The 22,590-nt window shown below is 43.0% G+C and overlaps 1 protein-coding gene across 3 annotated transcripts in view; it reads right to left on the bottom strand.

The window, feature by feature from the left end:
* Positions 1–22,590, bottom strand: part of FAM120A (family with sequence similarity 120 member A) — a 103,606-nt gene that overhangs the window by 31,339 nt on the left and 49,677 nt on the right. For 2 of the 3 annotated variants that reach the window (XM_030847279.3, XM_030847280.3), the window contains exons 6-10: positions 21,286–21,383; positions 20,764–21,041; positions 9,969–10,056; positions 7,963–8,190; positions 5,213–5,387 (exon numbers count right to left, since the gene is read on the bottom strand). In XM_030847279.3, the coding sequence (XP_030703139.1) occupies positions 5,213–5,387; positions 7,963–8,190; positions 9,969–10,056; positions 20,764–21,041; positions 21,286–21,383 (867 nt within the window). The remainder of the gene's footprint in view (positions 1–5,212; positions 5,388–7,962; positions 8,191–9,968; positions 10,057–20,763; positions 21,042–21,285; positions 21,384–22,590) is intronic. The other variant, XM_060301160.2, reaches the window with a different exon arrangement.

Consider the following 22,590-nt stretch of genomic DNA (forward strand, 5'->3'; position numbering starts at 1 on the left):
CTCAGTGCCAGAGCACCATGAGCAACTAGCAGTGCCTGCTATAAGGGCTTAGGAGTGAGAGTTGTAGCACACACACAATATGGTTACAGGTAAGGAAAAAGACGGAGACAACTTCCAATACTATGGCCAACTGGACCCTTTGGTCTGTGTCTGTGCAAGTGTGTGTATCTGGGGAAGGAGCCATTGTTTTATTCCCTGAGCTCTCCTCTGGAGTTATAGAAAAAAAAACAAAACCACACAAATAAATAAAAACAAAACTCTAGTTCCTTCGTATCAGGGCAGAAACAGAAAAATGGGTGCAATGAGAGTTGGTCAATCCTTCCAATGGGGAAAACTGCTGGTTAACTACCAAGCAGCACTGTGTACAGGTTATGGGGTTTCAATTAGCTAGTCCCCCATTTCCTCATGCTGACACATCTGTAAGCACCCTCCACGACTCTCAAAAGTAAAAGACTATGAATTTTTTCCTTAAACCTTTCATATCTGAGCCTGGGGGTATCCTACTGTCCACAAACATATACATGCTCAGTAGGCCACGGGGCACACAGAACATGGTGTTACAGACATGTGGTAAACACTGTTCCTAGTCTTCATTTTTCCCATTTATATCATTCCTACTATATTAGAAACTCCGAAGCTCAAGGAACTATGACATAAACATTAATCCAAAAGAGTACCATCAAACACTGCCTGTCACACAACAGTGCCTTCCCCAACAGCTGTCTCTTGAGCTCAGCTGCTCAAAGTTCTGTGAGGAAAAGGCAGTTTGCTAATGCTACTTCTGGAAAGCTTTGAAGGATAAAGAAATTCAGATTAATATATAAACAGCCTTCATAAAATCATAAGAAAAAAATGATAACGATAACCAATTTTCACACATATTGAAACAGCACACTAATTAATATTGGTCATGCTATAGTATTCTGTTTTATAATGTAATTCACAATGAACAAATTTAACTTATTTATTTTCGATTAGCAGTCCCAATTATTTGGCACTAACAAAATTTCTAAAGCAAAGTAGACCAGGAAAAAGAAATCAATGTTCCTTTTGGCTTTTCTTGATAGTTTAAAAAGTAGAGAATATGGGGAAATACAAATATAGCATAAGTATACTAAATATAAACATAGTATATAAACTTGCTTTCTATTTCCATAACTACATCTCACGTGTCTATAATTTATGCCCATCTATTTTCTACAAGCCTGCTTTTTTTTTTTTTTTTTTCTGGCTGCACTGCACAGCTTGTGGGGTCTTAGTTCCCTGACTAGGGACTGAACCCGTGCCCCCTGCAGGGGAATCCTAACCACTGGACCGCCAGGGAATTCCCAAGCCTGCGTTTTTTTTTACTTAATTTTGAGGTACTGAAGAGACTTGCAGAAAACAAGCCAGTTTTATTAAGTGGATAATAATTTTTAAATTCACAAATCACTTCCTGGATTTTTAACGGTTCAGCTATAGATGAGGCGACTCATTATCCTGTAGTCTTTTTAGAACCTGAACCCTTTCTTCTGGCCCCTTCACCATTGGAGAGTACCTGGGGGAACCCCAGTGCCCGGGTGGCTGAGGAGCGCCCCCAGGGAGAAGAGTCAATAGGGCACTAAAGGCCAGAGCTGACTCCAGGGCAGAAGTGCATGTGAGAGGCAGCCACGCCATCTGGATTTCACACACAAAGGCTTCGAGGCCAGGGCTGGCTCAGACCCAGGCGCCTGTCTCCAGGCCCAGCCTTTATTCCAGCAGCTACAGAGACAGCTAGGTCCCTGTTCCCATCTCTCCCCAAAGCAACTGCCACCATCACCATCCAACACATCTGGGTGAATCTGTTTGTGTTGGGTCAGCAGTCTTCTGATTGGACTGGTAGGATTTCCAATTCCACAATAGTGACTTCAGTAGCATGCTGCCACAATAAAACAAGTATTCTTATTAAATTCCTAAAAGCAAAATGATAGAGCCTAGAAATGGACAGAAAAGAACAGAAAAATAAACTGCCAGCATGTAATTCAGTATGATTTTCAAAGGCTGGAATTTTTTAAGGATCCAACTATAGATATCCTACTTTAACCATATAATGACTTTAAAAATGAAACTTTGGTGAGTCACACGAAAATTCACTGTAGATTATGAACATTTTATCATATGCCTTAAGCAAGAAACTAATGTCCAAATGAATACATGTCTTATATCTAATGAGAGTTAAGTATTTTTGAACAACCCTACAGACTTCAATATGTCCTTTGCCTAGTTCTGACAACAAAGCCCTCTTGGGAAAACTCTTGATGGTCACAGTGACCACACCAGGAACATGCCTATGTACGCACAGCATTCTGAAGCCATGTTAGATCAAAACCCTCACATTCAGAGGCAGGTGCATCACCTACTTGAGTAGGTGGGTTTACCTGGAACCCACATAGCTTGGTTTTGGTTACCAGACTACCAAAGTGGAAGGCAAAGTCAGTGGGCATGTGGAAAACAAACTTGTCCCAAGGACCTTACGGTGCACTTTCACGTGGTTTATGAATCTCCTGCAAAGTGCCATTGATTTCGTTTCATCTACATATGGTCTAAGAGTAAGTGTAGGTAAAACAAGATTTCAACATATTTTCAAATCTTGTCAACCAAGAACTCCTGAGAAAATGCTCTTTTTGGCATGATCAGACATTGTTGTCTTCCCATCTCAACCAGACCATCAAGAAGCTACAGCATTTTCTCGGTAAGAATAGTAAAATGCATAGTCACTTAGTAGATGTTGCAAGCTTGGAAACCTGTATCAGCGGCATCATAAGAGTCAGTGTTTCCCATTAGCCAAAAGTAACATAGCGGTGACAAACAACTGTGTCTGTCCCATCCTTAAAAAGAAGTCAGAGGAGTGGGGAGGGGAGTGGAGGCAGGAGGAAAGGAAAAAGACATGCCTGCCAAATTCTCTTTGAAGCTACGGCCTTCTCCCACTCACCTCACACTTCCCCCGTCCACCTCACACTAGTACACCTTTCTCCTCCTTTCCTTTGTATTCCCCTGTGCCTCCCCCCTCCAAATGAGGTCAAGGCACCTCCATCCATAGCCTCACAGAGCTCATCTGAGTCACCCAGACTGTACCACCCTTCTTCTCTTCTTCTCTTGATCATGCCATTCCCCATGCCCTCCAGCCCCGGCCAGAACTAGCCTGCTACAGGCAAAGTGACCCTGTCAGCATCAGGCCCTATGGTGTGGTTTGCACACTCAGCCCTTCACCACAATGTGCCTCTCTCTTGCTTATGTTCAGAGGATGTTGGTCCATTTAGTTAATACTCTCCCCTGGGTTCTGCTTCCCCTATTGTCTGCTAACAGGCCAGCCTTTCCCAGGCCAGTAAGACACCTGTACCACCCAGGTACAAATTAACTGATGAGGGAGTGGAGCATGCTGTGTGCTGCCAGCTGTGTGTTCCACAGTGTTTTAAAGCCTCAGACTGGCAGCAGGGCAGAACAGACCAAGTCTCTGACTTCCCGAGAGCACCTGGCACCTGCAGCTCACCTGTGACGCAGAACTCCCTGAACCAGACACGAGGGATGCACACTGCCCACTGCTGAGGGCACGAACAGAGCACACCAGCCATATTCAGGCTGCTGTATGAAGCTGTGAACACTGCCAAGGGGAGCCCGACCTGGGGTCTACCTGAGGGTCTCCAGGTTGTGATCACTGAAAGCTCCTGAGGAGTTTCTGCATAAAGATGACTATGTTTCTGGAACAAACAAGCAAATGAAAGAAACAGCCTTTCACCATGAAAGCCAATGTGGTGCTATGGAGCTGAGGATACGGCAGGAAGTGGGGCTGCATGGGACCCTGTAGCACTCAGCATTCTATGCCCAACAGAGACCCAAGGGGCTATAGGGACGAAGACGGAGGTGAACTGAAGTGGACGTCACAGCTGTGGAGCCAGGGTGGCCTGGGTGGGCCAGCACAGAAAACTGACCAATCCCGTGCAAAGTTAGAAAGGTCCTTCTTTTCTGAGCAAATAAATCACACAGCGTGAGAAAAGAATGAGGATTTGTACATCCGGAACGTACTGGGCCTTTGAAAAGAGTGTCCGTTGACAACACTCGGTATTCACATGGTGTCTACAGCCCTGATCAAGGCAGAAGTATCAGCTAGAGGTGGCCCTGCAGAGCCGGCATCACCTTCTCCAGCTACAGTCATATACGCCACTCTCAGTACGACTATCTTCAAGTAAGGGTAGTGACAGATTGCTTCATTTTAAAGGCTTACAGAATCACAATTGTGTCATAGTAATTAGAAATAGAAACCTTAGGAATCTATAGTACTGAGTTTTTAGCATTGGAGAATCTCTCTAGTTTTGAGTTCCAAAGGTAAGACCCACTCCCACACTTGTCCCTGAACTGGTCAGCTTCACCCACGTTACCAGGACTGTACTGACCTGCCATACAAGAAGGTGATTTATCAGTAAATATCCTTAGTTTAGAGGATGATCTAGTAATCTACAATTTCCACACTTCATAATATTCTTATTTTAGACTGCATGTTTTGTGAAACTTTTCTATATTTCTTACTAAATATACAGTGACTTTTACATTCCCTACATTAGTAGATAAGGTTACCTAGAACAGAAAGGCATGATCCCCCCCCCCCACCAAATTACACTGGCTCACTAGAAGAGGGAACACTCTGACCTCAACTTTTGCCAAAATTTCAAACGTTTTCTGTCTTTCCACTTCTCCCTCCACCCCCAGAGTTGATCAGCCAGAGGTCTCTGAGGGAAATCATTACAAGTCCCCTCTCAGCTTCAGGGATGTGTGCAGCAATACATCAACTGCACAGAAGTGGCCCTGTGCATAGCTGGTGGGACCGCCCCAGGAACACTGACTTCTGGAAAGAGTGGATCATATCTCGTGGACAGCAGAGCAGACACTGCTGTTGCTCTGTCTGGGACATGCTAACCACAGCAGGACAGCAATCGTCAGGACTGTTTCCAGATCAACGTTCAGTTTAAAGCATAAACCTGCTATTTTATCATTTTACTGAATGAACACCATTGCTGGGATGTTACTGAGGAAAACAGCCCGTGGCCTGTCCTCCTTTCCTAAGAGCCCCAGTGAAGCCCACCTCCTTTATGTGGGGACTCTCAGGGCGAACTCAGTTACGATCCTTCTAATGCTTTAAAAATGCACAAGAGATTACGAGGTACCGAGGAAAACAAACAATGGATTTTACAGTACATACATTCTGGTGGAAGTCTGTTCTTTCTAAAAGCAAGTCTCTCAGTTTTCTTTCTGCTTTCTGCCAAGCTAAACAGGACTCCGTAAACATACTGACGAACTGGCCTATAGAGCAGGGCGGCGGGAGGCAGGTCTTTGCTGGCTTCATCTTCAATAGAAACAGCAATTTTGATTTCACCCTTTGCATGGAAGAAAGCAGAATAATATTGCACGTTTTTCATGTTGAATTTACAATAAACTCACAGAAATATACTGTATTATCTCCAGTTAACGAAATTGCAATTCTATTCCAAATCAATTGCTTAATAAGTTGCCTACATCAAGATGTTTAGGAAGAGTTCATTTAGCAGGTTGTAGTCAAAACATATGCTCAAAGAGTCAAAATAAAATCTACATTGTTTTATTTTTAATCTGGAACCAAGAACTAAAGAAAACCATGTAGATGATCCGAAAGTCTTTGAAACAGTCTAGATAGATAACATCAGACAACAAATAGAATAGAAAATGCTGAGAAGTGGCAAATTTTATTTATGAGTCAAGATAGCCATAGGTAATGAAATTCATAATTTTCAATGACCTATACAAAATCCAAGAAATGAGCACCCTGAAAACAAAATGGTCACAAATTTTCTCTACCAAGCTCTTCCATAAAAAATTACCATACACAAAAACGATCTACCTAAGAGAACTCTTTTAAGCGTTATTCATTTTTAAAGTGTTCGGCATGTATCAGGCCTCTGCCCCAGTGCACCAAGTACTCAACAGACGCGTCACACTGACTGAGAGGGCATGATGGTCACTAGGGGCAGAAAACGAAGGAAGCCCCGTTCTGTTCATCACCCCAATCCCCCTCTGCCAACACAGCAGGGGCTCTGCTGTGGCTCCAGGAGACAAATGACTGCTACGACCACCTGCACCTGAGACCCTGGTCCTGTCTTGAATATTTTATGCCATCAAGGTACATCTCAAGAGATTTCACAAGGAATTTTGTTTATGTATATTCATAACATAAAAATATATTTATGACCTCCAGTGTCTATTAACTCTATTGATACATACTTTTAATTATGTCATTGCGTTTGCTCTTTCTTTCACATAAATTTTATTTCAAAATTGGTCTTTTCCCTTATCAGAACCTTCATACTCATTAATCTAGTAGCTACATGTGGTTAACACTCATCTAGTAAGTATTACTCTCTCAATATTATGAGACTTTGATAATTCTCTACATTCCTGTTATGAAGCTTCACTACAGATGTCTCAGCCTGGACAATTTAATACCAGAGCTACTCAGGTCCCAGGAAACAGTACACATTTTAGTCTAAACTTTTCCCAAATATATTGAAAAATTTTAGGTGGCACCTTAAAATCAGAAGATAGTCGAGTTCACTTTTCTCAACCACAGTGATTTTATCAATATTTGCCCTTGAAATCAGTGAGTACCGAAGAGGAGGACAGGCAGTTTGCATCACTCAGATTGATTTAACCGACAGTCCCCAAGTCAGATCCACCAGCATGACAGGGCACAAACAGCAGGGGGTCCAGGGACTTCATATTCCAAATAACCACAAAGAGAAAGAGCACAATCTTCCCCAAACTCGGGTCCCTTTAAACTTAGCAAAATCCTTTTCCCGCAACAGTAACTTTCACTTACCCTTATAATTTATGTTGGACCTGAAAAATAAAATGTTTACTTTATAACCATAATCTGAGAAGTGATACCACACATGCACACCCATGTCAAATAACAGATGAGACTTGGAGGCAATTACAATTTAAAAATACATTAAAGGACCTGAATAAGTAGTACTGGTCTTCTTTTCCTTTATTGTACAAAATATAATATTCTTCATGTCCTTTAATTTATAAAATATAAAAGTAGGCAGTTCAAATTAGTCAATTAACGGTTAAAGTCCAGCTCAGGAGTGCTGTGGAATGGGAGTGACTTTTGTATTTACTGACTCCATTCTACAAACCATAGATGGACAACAGAAAATAGGAAGAAAGAAGTTTGATCATATATGGTGGTATAGATACTGATGAAAACATGTTAAGTATACATACAGTAATTCACCAATTCTGCATGAGAAATCTGGTCACCAAGTTAACTTGTTAAATTGTAGGTCTGTGATTATAAACATAAAGACTACAAATCATTGAGGAAATTTAAGTACACACAGATCTATTCAAGACACTAAGATTCAGAAACAATTAATACCACACTGTGTATCTATTTAAGCATACATTTAGTAAGATAATAATAAATCGACGAGGTCCTGTATTCCATTTTTTGCTATAAGTGCTCAGTGAGGTAGAGGAACAAGTCGAATTACATGAACTGCTATCAGCCACTCAGAAGTTGGGTATTTCTCGGACAGATGATAAATCAGATATTGAATGTGACATCATAATTTAACTTGACACTACAGCATAAACATGATGTAGGAAATTTTGAAATTAGAAATAAAAAGAATAAAATTACAAATCAGAAAATAATATGACGTGCCGTTAATTAGAAGTTTCAAAAATATTTTGTATTAAATTGAAGAGGAAAATAAGACTTTTCCCAAGTTCTTCTTTTATTATATTTGTAAGTATAAATTTCCATCTTTTTCCTCCAAGTTTAGAAAAGGGAAAATGAACTTTGTTTCAAGTAGCTGGTAAGATAAAAAGCAGTCCCAAAAGGAACAAGGACACACTCCACAGGAGTGACCACTGTGAGATGATGGCCATACCCACAGCCCCCGTGCATACCTTTGTCAGGACGTGGAAGATGTAGGGGTACATCAGCCCCTTCTTGTGCCGGTGCTCGGCCACTCTCAGCACCTCAGGCGCGACGGGGGGCAGGGGCGGGGTGGTGATGTCCATGTGGTTCCTGGTGGGCATGGACAGGAGGCACGGAATTGGCTGAACAGTGCCAATCTGGCTCCCCTTTCCCTCAGCAAGCTGGCTGCCCGAAGAGGCAGTGGACGAACCTTCTGCCTACAGAGCAATGGGTGAGAGGGGAAAATGGTTTCATGTCACATTTCCACTCCTTTAACCTGTCTGTCCACTTGCAACACAGAGTCCTATCCAGAGACATGTGATTAACAACTTCGCCAATGAGGACAAGGGAGCTATGATCCACTCCTCCTTGGACAGAGGAAGCGGTAATCGGACACCCACTATGCCTGTGTTGGGGGTGGGAGCCTGGAAGACTGCTGCAGCTTCTGCTGGGTGACCCCCACCCATGGTTCCTCCCTTGGGATCCCCGTGGGGTGAATGGCCTTTTGTGGTTGCTAACCCTGGTCCCACCTGGCTCCCCCCACGTGGCCAACTCCTGTGTTTCTGCTTTCTTTGGAGACCCTTCCTAAACTAAATAGGCATCATCCTCTCTACAGATAAAAAAAACTAATGCTCTGAGAGGGTATGCCTTTCATCTGTTGTAACAAGACCAGTAACTCATGGACCTGGGACTCAAAACTAGGCTCGAGTCAGGCCTGCTCTTCACCACCACCACCAGTTGTTATTTAAAGAAGAAACAAAAACCAAACCTCAGGCATTCTCTTAGGTCATTAAAAGCCCCAAATTAAGTATATATAGAGAACTATCTACCAAAAATTAAAACCAAAGAACAAGCTAATACCATTAAAAATGATGAGTCAGATCTATATATACTAACAGAGAAACATGTGCATGGTAAACTGTCAGGTGAAAAATACTCATTCTGTAACAACCGATCACCAAAATACAGCATGTATGTACATGAATAGGAAAGCGTGTGGACACCAAATGATCACCTCAGTGCTGGATTGCTGCAAGGCAGCAGGACCAAGGGGAGGAAAGGCAGAGGGAGGGTCTTAGCTTTCTCTTTACAAATTTTAGCAAATTCCTAATTGTTTACCAAGAGCAATTATTATTTTTGCAGTAAACTTTTTTTTCTCACAATAAATCCTAGTAATAATAATTGCTCACTGATTTTGTGGCACCTTAAAAAATATACATTTTTCTGTTTTGAAACGACATGTATTCTTTACAGTGGTATGCAACAAGTGCTTAATTTTATCCATTAAAACGTAAAGTGCCAAAATTAGTCTTAAGACGAATAACTCATGGATAACTCACGAGTGTTTTGTACACTTTCCATTCCATAGAATGTAGACATGAACAACCGAAAATGCTTTGGGAGGTACTTTGCAAATAGTAGGTATCCAGAAAGCATTTTTGTTACCTATTTGCAGGATAATCATTCAACAGTGAGAATATCTCAGAGTTTTAAACAGATTTCTGATATTCCATCACCTTGTATAAAACAAGCCCTCTTCCAGCCGGAGACCAGCTCATCCTAAGTGATCACATGTGGGGACAGATGTGGCTTTGTAAGTTAAACAGATATTTCTAGAGATGAATATTAACACGTAGAAATAGAAAAAAAAAAGGAAAATAAAATTTAGTTTATCTTTTTCATTTTTAATGTATACGTCCCAGGTGGTTTTCTCACTTAATCACCACAAAAACCCTACAAGAAATGAGGGTTCTGGAAGGCTATGCAGCGAGCAGAGAGAAGAGGATCTCTACCAGGTCACCACCCTGCCTGTGAAAGAAAGCAGGCTGGTGGCAGCACAGCCCTGGGGTTCCTCCTTCCTCTCTCACCCCTGCCAATGTATTACTCATAAATAACATGCTTAAAAAAAGAGAGAGCATTTTACTTTAAACCAATCCCTGGCACTCCATGCTGAAAGAAGGAGAATTTGAAAGAATAAAAGGCATAGACTTACTACCTTTGTTTGGTCTCCTGAGTCTCCCCGTGCTTGAGGTTCTGAATGGCTTCCTGTCTTCTCCCAGCCAATTTTGTTCCCACTGATATGGCTGAACATAAAATGAACAAGAATACTGATTAGTGTCGACCACTTCCCACACATGCTCATGATAATAAGGGCTTGCACTAAGCCTACAGACTCAGTGATACCTTATGCTTTCCTGATCTCACCTCCCCCAACAACCTACCTCCAGAGAGAATCCTATCACAGGAACACTTTCCACCTACTCCAAACAGGTAGGTGGTAACCACCCACTGTGGAAGAGGAATCAAGCGCCTAACTCATGCCTCACTGCTCGGCTTAAAGATGGTCTAGGATGTGCTAGTGCCTCAGGGTACAGAGGAGACAAAGGCAGACCTCGCCTTTGGGAGCTCAGTCATCTTGGAGCAGTAAGATTTAAAAAATCATATTTAATTGATATTTATCAGGCAGTAGAAGATTGAATGTTATCTGGGTCACATGTTACTCAATTTATAAATAAATGTAAGGCATTACATGTCAAGTGACAATTCAGGGGGGCATTCCTATTCATGGAAAGGGGCATGGGAGCTAAGGCTCGGGATAACTCACACGAACAAGTCAGAGGTGGGAGGGCGCCTTCCAGGCCCAAGGAGAGGGAATGGATTTGGTGAGCTCAGAGAACAGGGAGTGAACTGAATCTTATTTGGGGAATAACTTTATCTGGCAGAGTAAAAGTGGGAAAAAGAGATGGGGAAGATTACAGAGTCTCTTAAACGCCAGAATGACGTATTTCAATCAGTGTTCTTAAAAAACTGTGGGTTGTGACCCATTAGTAGCCTGAGAAAACAATGTAGTGGATTTTAAAAAAATGAAATGGGGACTCCCCTGGCGGTCCAGTGGTTAAGACTCCACGCTTCCACTGCAGGGGGCACAGGTTCGATCCCTGGTCAGGGAACTAAGGTCCCACATGCTGCGTAGTGCAGCCAAAAAAAAAAAAAGGAAAGAAAGAAACGGAACAGACCAGATGCAGTGAATGTGGTATGAATGTTATTATTTCAAAAACTCTTTGCACATTCGTGTATTATGGGCCACAATGTAAAAGAAAATTTACTTCGGTACCTGGGCAAATTTTGTGAAAAGCACTATCCTGGAGAAGGAGGGAATCTAGAGGGGCTTGAGCAGGGATGCAATGCTGGCGAGCTATAGGGATGGCCTGGGCCACTATAGGCATACACCTTTCGCTTGTCCCTTCCCCTGCAGGGCTCCACGCCAAAATTATCTTCTAAAACCAGTGCTGGCCACAAGGCAAGCCAAGCCAACGTAGAAAGGTTTTACTTGGTTTGCCTTTCTGACTCACACGACAGATTTTAAGACTTGGTAATTCTATCTTCCAAGCGACTTCATTTTAGTTCTATTTAAAAAAAAAAAAAAAAAGCAGTTGCAAAAAAGAGGAGAGATGAGAAGCCTGTCCCATCTTAAACCAAGAATCGTGTCCCATGTTGTGATATTTTGGAGTCTAATTTTAGCTCCTTGATCCCAGTCACGGGATGGGATACCCCAATACCTCCGCATGAAACAAGGTCACCCAGATGCCCAGTTATGCAGCATCCAGGCTCCCTATCTTCAGTGAGGACTCAGAGAAACCACTGTTCTGTCCAAGTTTGCTACTCATGTGTGCAATTTCAGGCTACAACTTTGCAAAAACTAGAGGAAACCCAAGTGATGAGAAGGCATAAAAATAAATGTAAGTATTCCAAGAGCACAGTGATCCATCCTGTTTAAAATCCGAGAGAAAAGCAGCTACTACATGAGTGAGTAGATAAGAAGCTGGACAAATTGATTAGCGAATCAATTATTTGTTGAGTGTCTACTGGTCAGGACATGTTATGTGATAACTGTGCCAGGACCTGTGAAATAGGGAAACAGACAGTGGACAATCTTGTCATACATACATCCAAAGTGAGTATTCCATTAGAACGTGGTACAGAGCTGCTTAAAAGGTTGGTGACTTTTATTCTGTGAAATTTAGAACAAATTATTTGGATACTTACATGTTTTATAAAGAAACGTAACATTTGTTACCTACAATTTTAAACATTTATGTATAACATATCAATAAAATGCACACGTGAACAGCTTAATGAATGTCCACAAACTGAACACACCATGTAAGCAACCAAATCGACTCAGGGCTGATATCCCAGGATCCCCTTCTTGACCTGCTCCAGACACTTCCTCAAGGGCAACGGTTATTCTGACTTCTAACAGCAAAGACTTCTTCTATCTGGTTTTGAACACGATATAAAGAGAATCATGCGATTGTACACTTTTTGTGTCCAGTTTTGGCTCAACAATACTATTGTACACAGTGCTGGTTTGGTCTCAGTGCTGCATGCATCCCATTGTGGGGGCATGCCACAGTTGGATCTGTAATCCAGCCCTGCAGGAGATCCCTGCCCTTGATGCACTTAGTATTTTGTTGTTCTTGTGTTAGCCTTTTGGGAGGGAATGCGGTGAATCTCAGCATAGTCTAATTTGCACTTCTCTGATAATGATGAAGATAAGCATCTCTCCATGTGTGACATCTTCTTTTGTGTTGTGCCTATTCAAACATTCTACAATAGGTGGAGAATGTACAGAATGTTCTTATGGACTTATAGGAAGAAATTATATGTTCTGGATACAAGTTCTTGGTCAGGGGTATGGACTGCAATTATCTTCCATGCCCTGCTGGACTGCCACCCCTCCTGCTTTACAACAGATTGACGTTTTTGTATACATGTGATGCCTCATCTTGTACGACTTGGCTGCAACTGGGTGCAGCCTTCCCTGACCACCCCATCCTTGCTATTCTCATTTCTGTGTTTCCTTCATGGCATGCATCATATTCAGCACTAATTCTAATTACTGTCTGTTTTCATCATTCAATTATAAACTCCATGAAGATAATAAGACCTTAGAGTCACTGCTGAACAGGTGTCCAACAGTTGAACGAGTAAATCACATAACTGTAGCCTAAAGGTATATGGCAAAGAAGGTATAAAACCTGGGTTTTATATGGGTACAGTGTGATGGGGGGAGACCATACCAACACTACTACTCAAGTGGAAAGCTTGTCCCACTTAAGATGACATAGAATTTTTATTTATAAATCTTAGTTTTGTTTTATATAGATTATCAAACTAAAAATAATGTCATAATCTAAATGCTCATAAGACCTTTTATTTTTATTTATTTATTTATTTTAATTTTTTTTTTTTTTGGCTGTGTTGGGTCTTCACTGCTGCGCGAGGTCTTTCTCTCGTTGTGGCGAGTGGGGGTTACTCTTCGTTGCGGTGCGCAGGCCTCTCTTGTTGCGGAGCACAGGCTCTAGGCACGCGGGCTTCAGTAGTTGCAGCATGCAGGCTCAGTAGCTGTGGTGCACGGGCTCTAGGGCGTGCAGACTTCAGTAGCTGTGGCTCTCTGGCTCTAGAGCGCAGGTCAGTAGTTGTGGTGCACGGGCTTAGCTGCTCCACGGCATGTGGGATCTTCCTGGACCAGGGCTCGAACCCGTATCCCCTGCATTGGCAGGTGGATTCTTAATCACTGCACCACCAGGGAAGTCCTTCATAAGACCTTTTAATACTATACTATAAAATCTAAAATTCTGCCTGAAAATAATCTTGACAATGGCCAATTTTTTTAAAGTCCAGAATATTTCAATAGGATAACTATATTACTTTACAACTTAAGAAAACAAAGTATTTGAATATAACAAATGCCTTGCTTTGAAGAACAAGATAGATTAGAGATTTCAGAATTATTTGTATATTCAGTTAGGTTCCATTCTATACAACTGCTCCCACCTCATAATCACATTTAGAACTGCTAACGTCGACGTGAAGTTTCATCAGCTGTGCCCTGGGGAGACCTGCTGAGACCCATGCAGACCACAGGGAATTCTGCATGTGTTCTCAAGTTGAATTTTCCTGCTCACCCCAAGGCAAAACTCTCTGCTGATAAAATTCAGGTTGAGAGAGAAGGAATCCACTCACAGCCACAGCAAAAGTGACTGGATTCAAACCCAGACCCACCATTCCAGACATTACCACATGTTATTACCAAAAAGCCATTAAGATGCACTTATGACGCAGTAGGTAATCAACAGAAAAGAACTACCCTCATACCAGATACCAGATACCCTCATAGCAGATTGGTGGCAAGGAGAAAGGCCAGCATCACACCACTAGGTTCTGTGGACTCTCAGGAGGCGATGCAAGGTCTCACTGCATTCCAGGACACCTGGGGCTTTTTCTGCACTAAAGCTGGTTGAAAGTAGCCAATTGTCCTAACCACTGAAATCTCTCCTACACATTTTTGTAGTCAGCAGGTTGGTGATGCTAGGATGGAAATAGACTGGTGTCCATTTACACCAAGTGTAAAAGTGTCTGACCGGTCACATGCCCCCCTGCCATGGGTGTGGTTTGTTTTTATGGAACAGAAAAGGAAGACAGCATTGACCACAAGCTGACTTACTTGTCAACAGGAAAGAAAGAAAAGTCAAATAAAACTAAAGGGAAGAAGCGAAACATGAAAGATCAAAACGTCAGTAGCACTATCTAGTGTATGTGTGTAAGGTCACAGATACGGCTAAACCATGTAAAGCTTCAACAAGCGTGCATACATTTTCATTTCCATATGCTCCCCAACTCGGGAATGGAAGGGAGACTTGATCCACAGCCTGTTCTCATTCGACAGACCCCCAAGAATTCTGAGGAAGGGACCTGGCAGTCAAGTTCTTCTACTACAGAGGGTGAAGATTTGAGATCCCTGATAAGGGAAGCCACAAGATTATCACATATAAACACCCTAGGTACAGTCTCCCTATGCCCCAAATTAAGCTAGCGTCACACATTCAGATTCTTTCATAAAAAGCTGGTAACAGAGAAGTACTGGTCTTGTTCCTGTGTAGCAGTCAGATGGGCCTCGTGTCCCGAATGCTACTCTTTCATGTTTGTCAGGACTTCTCACGCTTTTCCCACCCAAGTGAAGGTTCAGAGACACCTGAGTCAGATGAGCTCGACATAAAATGCCTACATGGGTCAGTAGGTGGCTAGAACAAATACAGACCTTCTCCCTATGATGGCATAGATAATTATTAATTTTTACCAAATATAAAAATTCAGAATAGTTTTTCTGAGAAGATACTAGAAATGTTAGCTTATGTTAAAAAATCAATATATAAATGTAAAGTAGCCATTTGTCTGGCACAACAGCGTAACAATTTGAAAGGAAAAATCTGCAGCTGTATTTAGCCTGTCTGGGACTGGGTACCCTAGGGCAGGGTAACGTGTAATTGTCTTTGCAAACCACACAGTTTCTTTGGAGAGGAAGCCTGACAGGACTCAGAGTAGAACACCAATACCACTTAAAGGAAAAAAGATGCATTAGAAGAAGCATGTTTCCTAGGACACCAGATCAAGGGCGCTAAATGAAATTCTTTAGGTGTTTTACATTAAGAATGAAGTCATATGTTTTGGTATTTTATTGGGCCCGTAGTTAGTTTTTAAAGAATAATGATAGCTGTCACTTACTGTGGTTACTCATCAACTGATTTAAATCACAAACAACCCAGAGCCCTCCCATTCACATTGGGCACATTGGGCCCAGGGAGCTCTAGGTCACATAACCCCAAGTGGTATCTAGCAAGACAAGCTATGGGAGGTTGGGGTACTGGGTCCTGACAGCATTGGGTCTCTGCACTGGTTAACAGTCTCTCAGGCACTGACAGCGACCTTCTATAGCCCAGATCTGGTCCCACAGGGACCACATGGGGGCATGCAAAGCTTATACAACACATGCCGCCATGACACGATTCCTCAAAATCGATGTGTACGTAAATGTACAGGGAAAGAGAACAAATCTATACAAATGAAGTCACAAAGTGGAGAAAAATCAAGTTAGTCTTCTCTCCTAATAGGACTTTTAAATATCCATTTAAAAATTGTCAGTAATGACATGCAAACACACTGAAGCAATATTCAGTGTACATATACATATTTACATTTATACATACAAATAAAAATACATACTTACATAAGTGTAGTCAGTATAAAAAGGAAAAAGGAAAAAAGGCAAGTTGCTGTCCCTAAGATCTCATTATTGTAAAAACCCTATGTTAGTATATGCAGTAAAAAATAAGGTGTTTGAATATTCACCAATCTTTTGAAAACAGTTGTCTCTCTAGAGGTGGGATCATGGGGGATTTCCTATATTGTATTTTCTAATGTTTGAATTCTATAACTGTGTATTGAAATGGTAATTAGAAAGAAGATACAAAGTAACTGAAAACTGCAAATTAGCAACCTCAGATCAGACTCAAATTCTAAAAGCCAATAAATCTATGAAAATAATATAAACACCCCCACAAGAATTCAACTGTAATTCTTAATTCAACCAAAACAGAATTACAAAGATTTGACAAAGACCAGGAAAGAAGAAAAGAAAAACAAGAATATAGCCTGAGGTTTGGTTTTGTTTTTTACATTTAAACCAATAATAGAGAAAGAAGTACATGCTGATGATACTCTAAGAAAAGGAATAGGAAAAACAAGTTATTTAGTTAGGCAACACATTCCTTCCTTATTTTACTTCAAAATAATTGGTCTGGACTAGCTGCCCAGGCACCGGCCTATGCCCTTTGACACACAAAGAACCACAGCATGAGCAGCAGGCTGCGTTTCTACAGAAGCGAAGCCACCAAGGAGACTCGGGACAGCTTCAGCCCTGGCCAGGACACCCGACTCACCATAGCTGTGTGCAGGGGGCCTCTCGTAGCCTGAGACTCCTTGTCTGACACAGACCTGCAAACCCTGCAGGGACACGTGCTGACTTCAAGAGAACAACAGCCCAGGAAGTCCATTCCAGCAGTGCGATGGGAAAGACACCTGAACACTCCCAGCTGAAGAGACTAAAATGCCAGGTAAGGTATTAAAAAAAGGGAGGGAGATAAAGGACAGGGCCTGCCGAGTGCATACAGACACACATACAGCAAAGGTGCCACCATCTGAACCTGAAGACCAGCCAAGAGGCACTTTCACACCTGGCAACTCCTCCATAGGACACCTTAGCATGTTCTTCCTTTCACATCGGAACATTCTTTGGAGTGGCTCCATAGTATTCCCTATAAGGAATGTCTCTATTGTCTGCATTTGGGGCAGACACAGATCTTTTGCTCTTAAATGCTCCCCCACATCCACCTTTGCACACAGACGGTGCAAACCCTACCAGGAGGAAGATCCACAGCCCTCAGACACCTGTGGGTCGTGGTGACCACAGAGACCGAGGACCTGCCAGGAGGGCCTAAACCTCGTGTCCCACCAACTCCACTGATGTCCCCCACTGAAATTTATCTTTAAAAACCAATGTTTGCCAATTTTATAGGTTAAAGAAAGGTACCTTGCTATGTTTTAAGTTGCATGCCTTTGATTTTTTTTTTAGTGAGAGTGAACAACATTCTTTCGTGTTATTGACCATCTGTGTTTCCTCTGTGAACTGCAAGTTTATATTCTTTGCCATATAAAGCAGTTATCTTTTTAATTTTTAGGAAGCTGGGTGGTTTTTTGGGGGGAGGGGCTTATTTGGGGGGGTATTTTGGGGAGGGTTATTCTGTAACAGGCCCCATTACCCATCAGCACCATCCTTTAAAAAAAAAATGCTACTGCTTTTCCACTGGGGAAATGAGGCCATTTATTTTGTGATCTCCCATATTCGGGATTATTTCCCAGTACTGCGGGGAATATGGTGGAAGGAGTGCAAATGCCTGAGGGAACTGAACAGGAAAGGGCACACCCAGTCAGGTCCGGTGCAGGCCTCCCTCCTCTCTATTGTACAAGTCCGTGTCTTAGGGTGGGGCAATTAAAAATGTTTCTACAGTCAATCTGCAGAAGGTGGTACGACCAGAGGCACTTCAGTTCAACTGTGCAGTAATTTCCCTAGCCAAATGGCCTGGCCACCCAGACACCTGTCCATCCCTAGGACAAAGAGCACCCAGATTGGAGCAAATTCATTTCCAAAGAAACACTGGGATCTTTCTAGCCCCAGGGCCATTCCAAGCAAATACTGTGGATGTTTCCCATCACTCTTAGAACAGAATTCAGAGTGTACGCCACCCAGCCTCCACCTCACTCGACACCGCAGCCGCACTGGCTTCCCCTTCCTCCACCCCGCACTCGTCCAGCTCTCTCCCCGCTCCGTCACGGCTTGAATCCTGCCTCTCAGGAAGCAATCCCTCCTCCAGACCAACTTGTCTGGTGTCTGCCTCGCATACTCACCACTTGGGTTATCTGTTCATTTGTCTACTCACTTCTTTGCAGGCCTCCATCAGCACGCCACGTCTGCGCTGCCTGCCACTATGCTCAACGGTAGACGGCAAGTGCTCAGGTGTTGCTTGGCTAAATGAATGGATGATTTCTTTCCCTTAAGACCATCCTGAGAGCACAGTGCAGATCCAGGAGTCCCAATTTCAGTCCAAACCAAAGGTAAACCAAATCCTGACTTACTGCCCCTACTTAGTTTCTGAACTAGGAGGGCAGTTCTCTGTCCTATGCGCGGCCTCCAAAGTGTACACACATAACTTATTCAAACAGAATCCTCACCCTGAAATCATGAACACTACCCTTCTTAGCATCCCGCCACAAGTAAGGGATGCCCATAATCAGATCCTACTCTGCCTGGCTTATGATCCTGAAGCCTCTGGTACAAGCGCCCTATCCCCTTTTCCTTCCCTCCTCCCTCTCAATTTTAACACACCTATCTCTTATTTGTTACAATAAATGGAAAAACAGATTTAAGGAAATAAAAACATTGCTAAGCCACATAACTTGATCCAGGCTTAGCAATCTTTCAATTCCAGATTGTGGATGTGCTCTGCCTTTCTTACCACATTTCACACCACAAGAGGGTGAGAGGCCCATGCCATCCCCACATATGGAGTTCACCTTCCAGAGGCTCCTCCAGAAAAACATAGTAAAAATGCCCTGAGTTGGGGGTACAGACAGTTAAGTGCTACAGAGCTCAGAGGTAGGAGGAATGACTAAAATTGAGGAAAAGCTCCAGGGAAGGCAACACTGATCAGAACCTTTGGGAACAGGGCAGAGTTGAGTATGCACAAGAAAAGGGAGGGGCTCTCATGCAATCTTATCCACTCAAGTTCAACTCATATCCTAACAGGGCAGCTTGCCAAATTAAGCAGGCAACTTACATTATCTCCGCATCCCTACCCGAAGGAACAGGATCACCACTGGACCTCCCCAGACCAGGGCCTCTCCTGGCTCACAACGCTCATCACCTGCACAGGACTCCAAGCCACACACAGTGGCTCTGTGTCTTATTTCTACCTGTGTTTCAGAGTCTAGAAAGAATGTTTCTGACTAAAATGAACCTGCCTACAGATATCTTGGTCTTGCTGACATGAGTCAATTATTAAAAGAAAACTCATAGTTCCTTAGTGAGTGAAAGGGCTCCTGAGACATCTATCAGCTGTTCCCAAACTTCTCTGTGCTGAAGAGTCACATGGTCTCATTTACACCTGCAGATTTCTAAGCCCCAACAAAGCAATTCTCATTCAGTAGGTCTTAAATATATTATCTTTCTAGAAGGTTAATTTAAAAGTCTGAATGTTAAATTACAACTTTTCCCTTCATTTTAGAATTTTAGGATTGCACATACAACAAGTAAATATTTATGCATTTTATGCTTCCGTTTCACAATAGCACACATCCCTGGCTGGCAGCAAACTCCTCAGTAACTGCCGCCCAAGGTCAGCAGACTTAATGCCCATTTTACAGATGGAGAAAAAGAGGACAAAAGAGGAAGAATCTCTGGCTTCAGGTGACACACCCATAGAATTTGCAGGAAGACTGGAAACTGTGTCTCAGATTTTCATACAGCAGAAACTGACAGAGCAATAACTGGCCATGGGCATTTACTGAGAATCAGAGTTCAAACCGAGGAAAAAGAGATGCAGATGTAAAGAAAAGAAAGACTCTTCCTTTCCTTTCTTCTTTCTTTTTTTGAAATCAGGTTTCTTAGAAACATAAGATTATGTAAGGGGAGGAGGAGGACTGTGAATTTTAAGACCTTCTCGATCAGATTCTAACAAATTTAAGTATTTGAAAATGCATTTATTCAGGGACACACATTGTTTAAAATACTCCTTCTACAGGGAGAATTCCAACCTGGGTCTGGCAGCTTTCCATGGTTTTGGTTGGGTGAACAGTGTTATTTCAAGAACAGTCCTATGAGCTGCTGAGTTGGGGTTCAAGTTGCTGAATTCAGGAGGAAAGGAAATTCTGATTCCCCCTCAATCCAGGAGCCAAGAGACTGAAAGCCACAGGAGTCTAACTTAAAATGCTTTCTGGGGGTGGGACTAGGGGAATCACAGCCCAAAAGAGAGTAAGGGTCAGGCAGAACTTGACCAGATAACTTAACCATGTTTGGTGGTCACACAAACTAATTTTCCTAAAATTCCACCCAAAAAGAGCGGGGGGGTTGGGGACACCAAGGCTTTGGGCTGGCATAGTACAGATTTTCAACCTTGGAAGCCTCGAGGAAACATCCAACCTTTTCTTTCGGTCTGAGGAGTCTTGGTCCAAGCACAGAGTAACTGTCACCTACCTATAACAAACAGCATGTTTGAGCACAACCATCGGTGCCGTGGGCTGGCCAGCCAGAAGGTGGCTTCCCTGGTGACTACAAGCTACTTAAGAAGCTGCTACACTTCTGGGAAGCACCAACTACTCCATACACCACTCACTTTGCAGCTCCTCCACTGCCTTCATCATTGTCTGAAGATGATGACGTAGAAGAACCAGGAAAGTACGCTGAGTCCACGTGATTGGGACTGCCGCTTGGAGCTGGGTTGATCGGGGAGGACCGTTCATACAGTGGGGTATGCTTTCCTTCATGAGGAATGTTACTGTAGTTCTGCTCAGTCAGATTCTTTCCGCTGGTTTCCAAGGTGAGAGCCGGCTCAGCGAGGCTGTATGGGTGTGGACCCTGGCCCGGAGCACCTGGGCTGGGCACCTGGGGGGCCTGAAACAGAGGGTATAGATCACACATGCATACACACTGCCTGCATGGCCCGGAACACATAAGCATAATCCGGCCTTGGCTAAGTTTTAATTCAACAAACACTGTGAAGCAGGTGCTTCACATATCCTGAGTTTAAGAAATTATTTTAGCATTCATTAAGATCTGATGCATATGCAGCTTTCAAGGCAGCTGTCCCACACCAAGGCTGGGCAGACCAGCTGAGGAAGGAAAGGAAAGGCCTTACCACAGGCTTTGCTTGCAGAGACGTCTGTGGAATGTTGAGCATCTGGGGGGGGACATACGGTGGCACTATCCCAGGCATTCCAAACGGATTTGGTCTGGCTGTTTCATCAATACGGAAAGAAAACAATGAAACGACTGTGAGCAGAAGGACATTCCCCAGGACACAGCGGTGGCTAGCACACATCTCCATCTGTCTTGCACCTCCTCAGGTGCCAGCACACCACTGGCCCCACTTCCCAGAAACCTTCAGAAATTCATGTTTAACATTAAAAATACTTAATCTTATGATGACCAATTTTATACACTGGGGCTAGAATTCTAACTTTCAAGAGTTTTCAATTAATGTCTGATGGTCTTTTTGCTTTTGTCCATTTCTTTGAATGCCTGGCTTGTCTCTGTCTTTAACTTAACAGGTGTTCTTATTCTTTCTCTGCTCACTGCTGACAAAGCTGGAAGCACTGTAGTACTCTAAGCACTAAAGGAACAAAAGAAGGACACAGCACTTCCCCTTCCATACGTGAAACAATGGAATTTTTCTATTTAAACTAAAATTAGGTTCGTAGCTACTAGCACACTTTTAAATACAAAAAGTGAAGTGTGGTAGTCACTGCCTATACTTTTGGTTTGTTTTCATCGTTAAGGAAACCATGACCAGGTTACACATGCATTATACATGCACTGCGGGGTCAGTAAAACTTGGGATTTTGTGCTCCCTTAGAAAATGACTTTATAAAACCTGTTCTGATGTATGCTGGCAGTTGTCCTTCATTATCCTCGTGCTAACTTGTAACAGTGAAGCACAGAATGGAAGCCACGTAGAGAAGCGGCCCCAAACACAACGTCAGGCAGGAGTGGGTCCTATGTCAGCTTAAAGACATGACATAAAGCAATCAACTCAGCCCAAGGTTTAGAAACCTCCATATCCACAACACTCAGTCTCCTTGCGGGTCTGAGGACAGGTGGGGGTCAGCACAAGCAAGGCGAGCAGGGTAATGCCCCCAGCATGCGGTGATGGGGGATGAGTGTGGCCTTCATGTCAAAGACACTTCAAAATATCATGATTTACTAATGTGATAAAAATGAGGAGACTCTTCAGGGCTTTGTTCACTTGCTGAACAGTTAGGGGTGGCGTGCCTGAGAGGACAGGCTGCGAGGGCCAGCCCAGGGCTACTACAAGACCCGGGGGTGTCATCAGGACTCAGACTGCAGGAGACACAGAGAAAATACACCCAGTGAGAACACACAACAGACCCTACTGGTGCCCCCACGGCCACACCGTCTCTTCCTTAGGTTTCTTTTAAAAACA

The sequence above is a fragment of the Globicephala melas genome, chromosome 6 (assembly GCF_963455315.2).
Source record: "Globicephala melas chromosome 6, mGloMel1.2, whole genome shotgun sequence".
NCBI lineage: Eukaryota > Metazoa > Chordata > Mammalia > Artiodactyla > Delphinidae > Globicephala > Globicephala melas.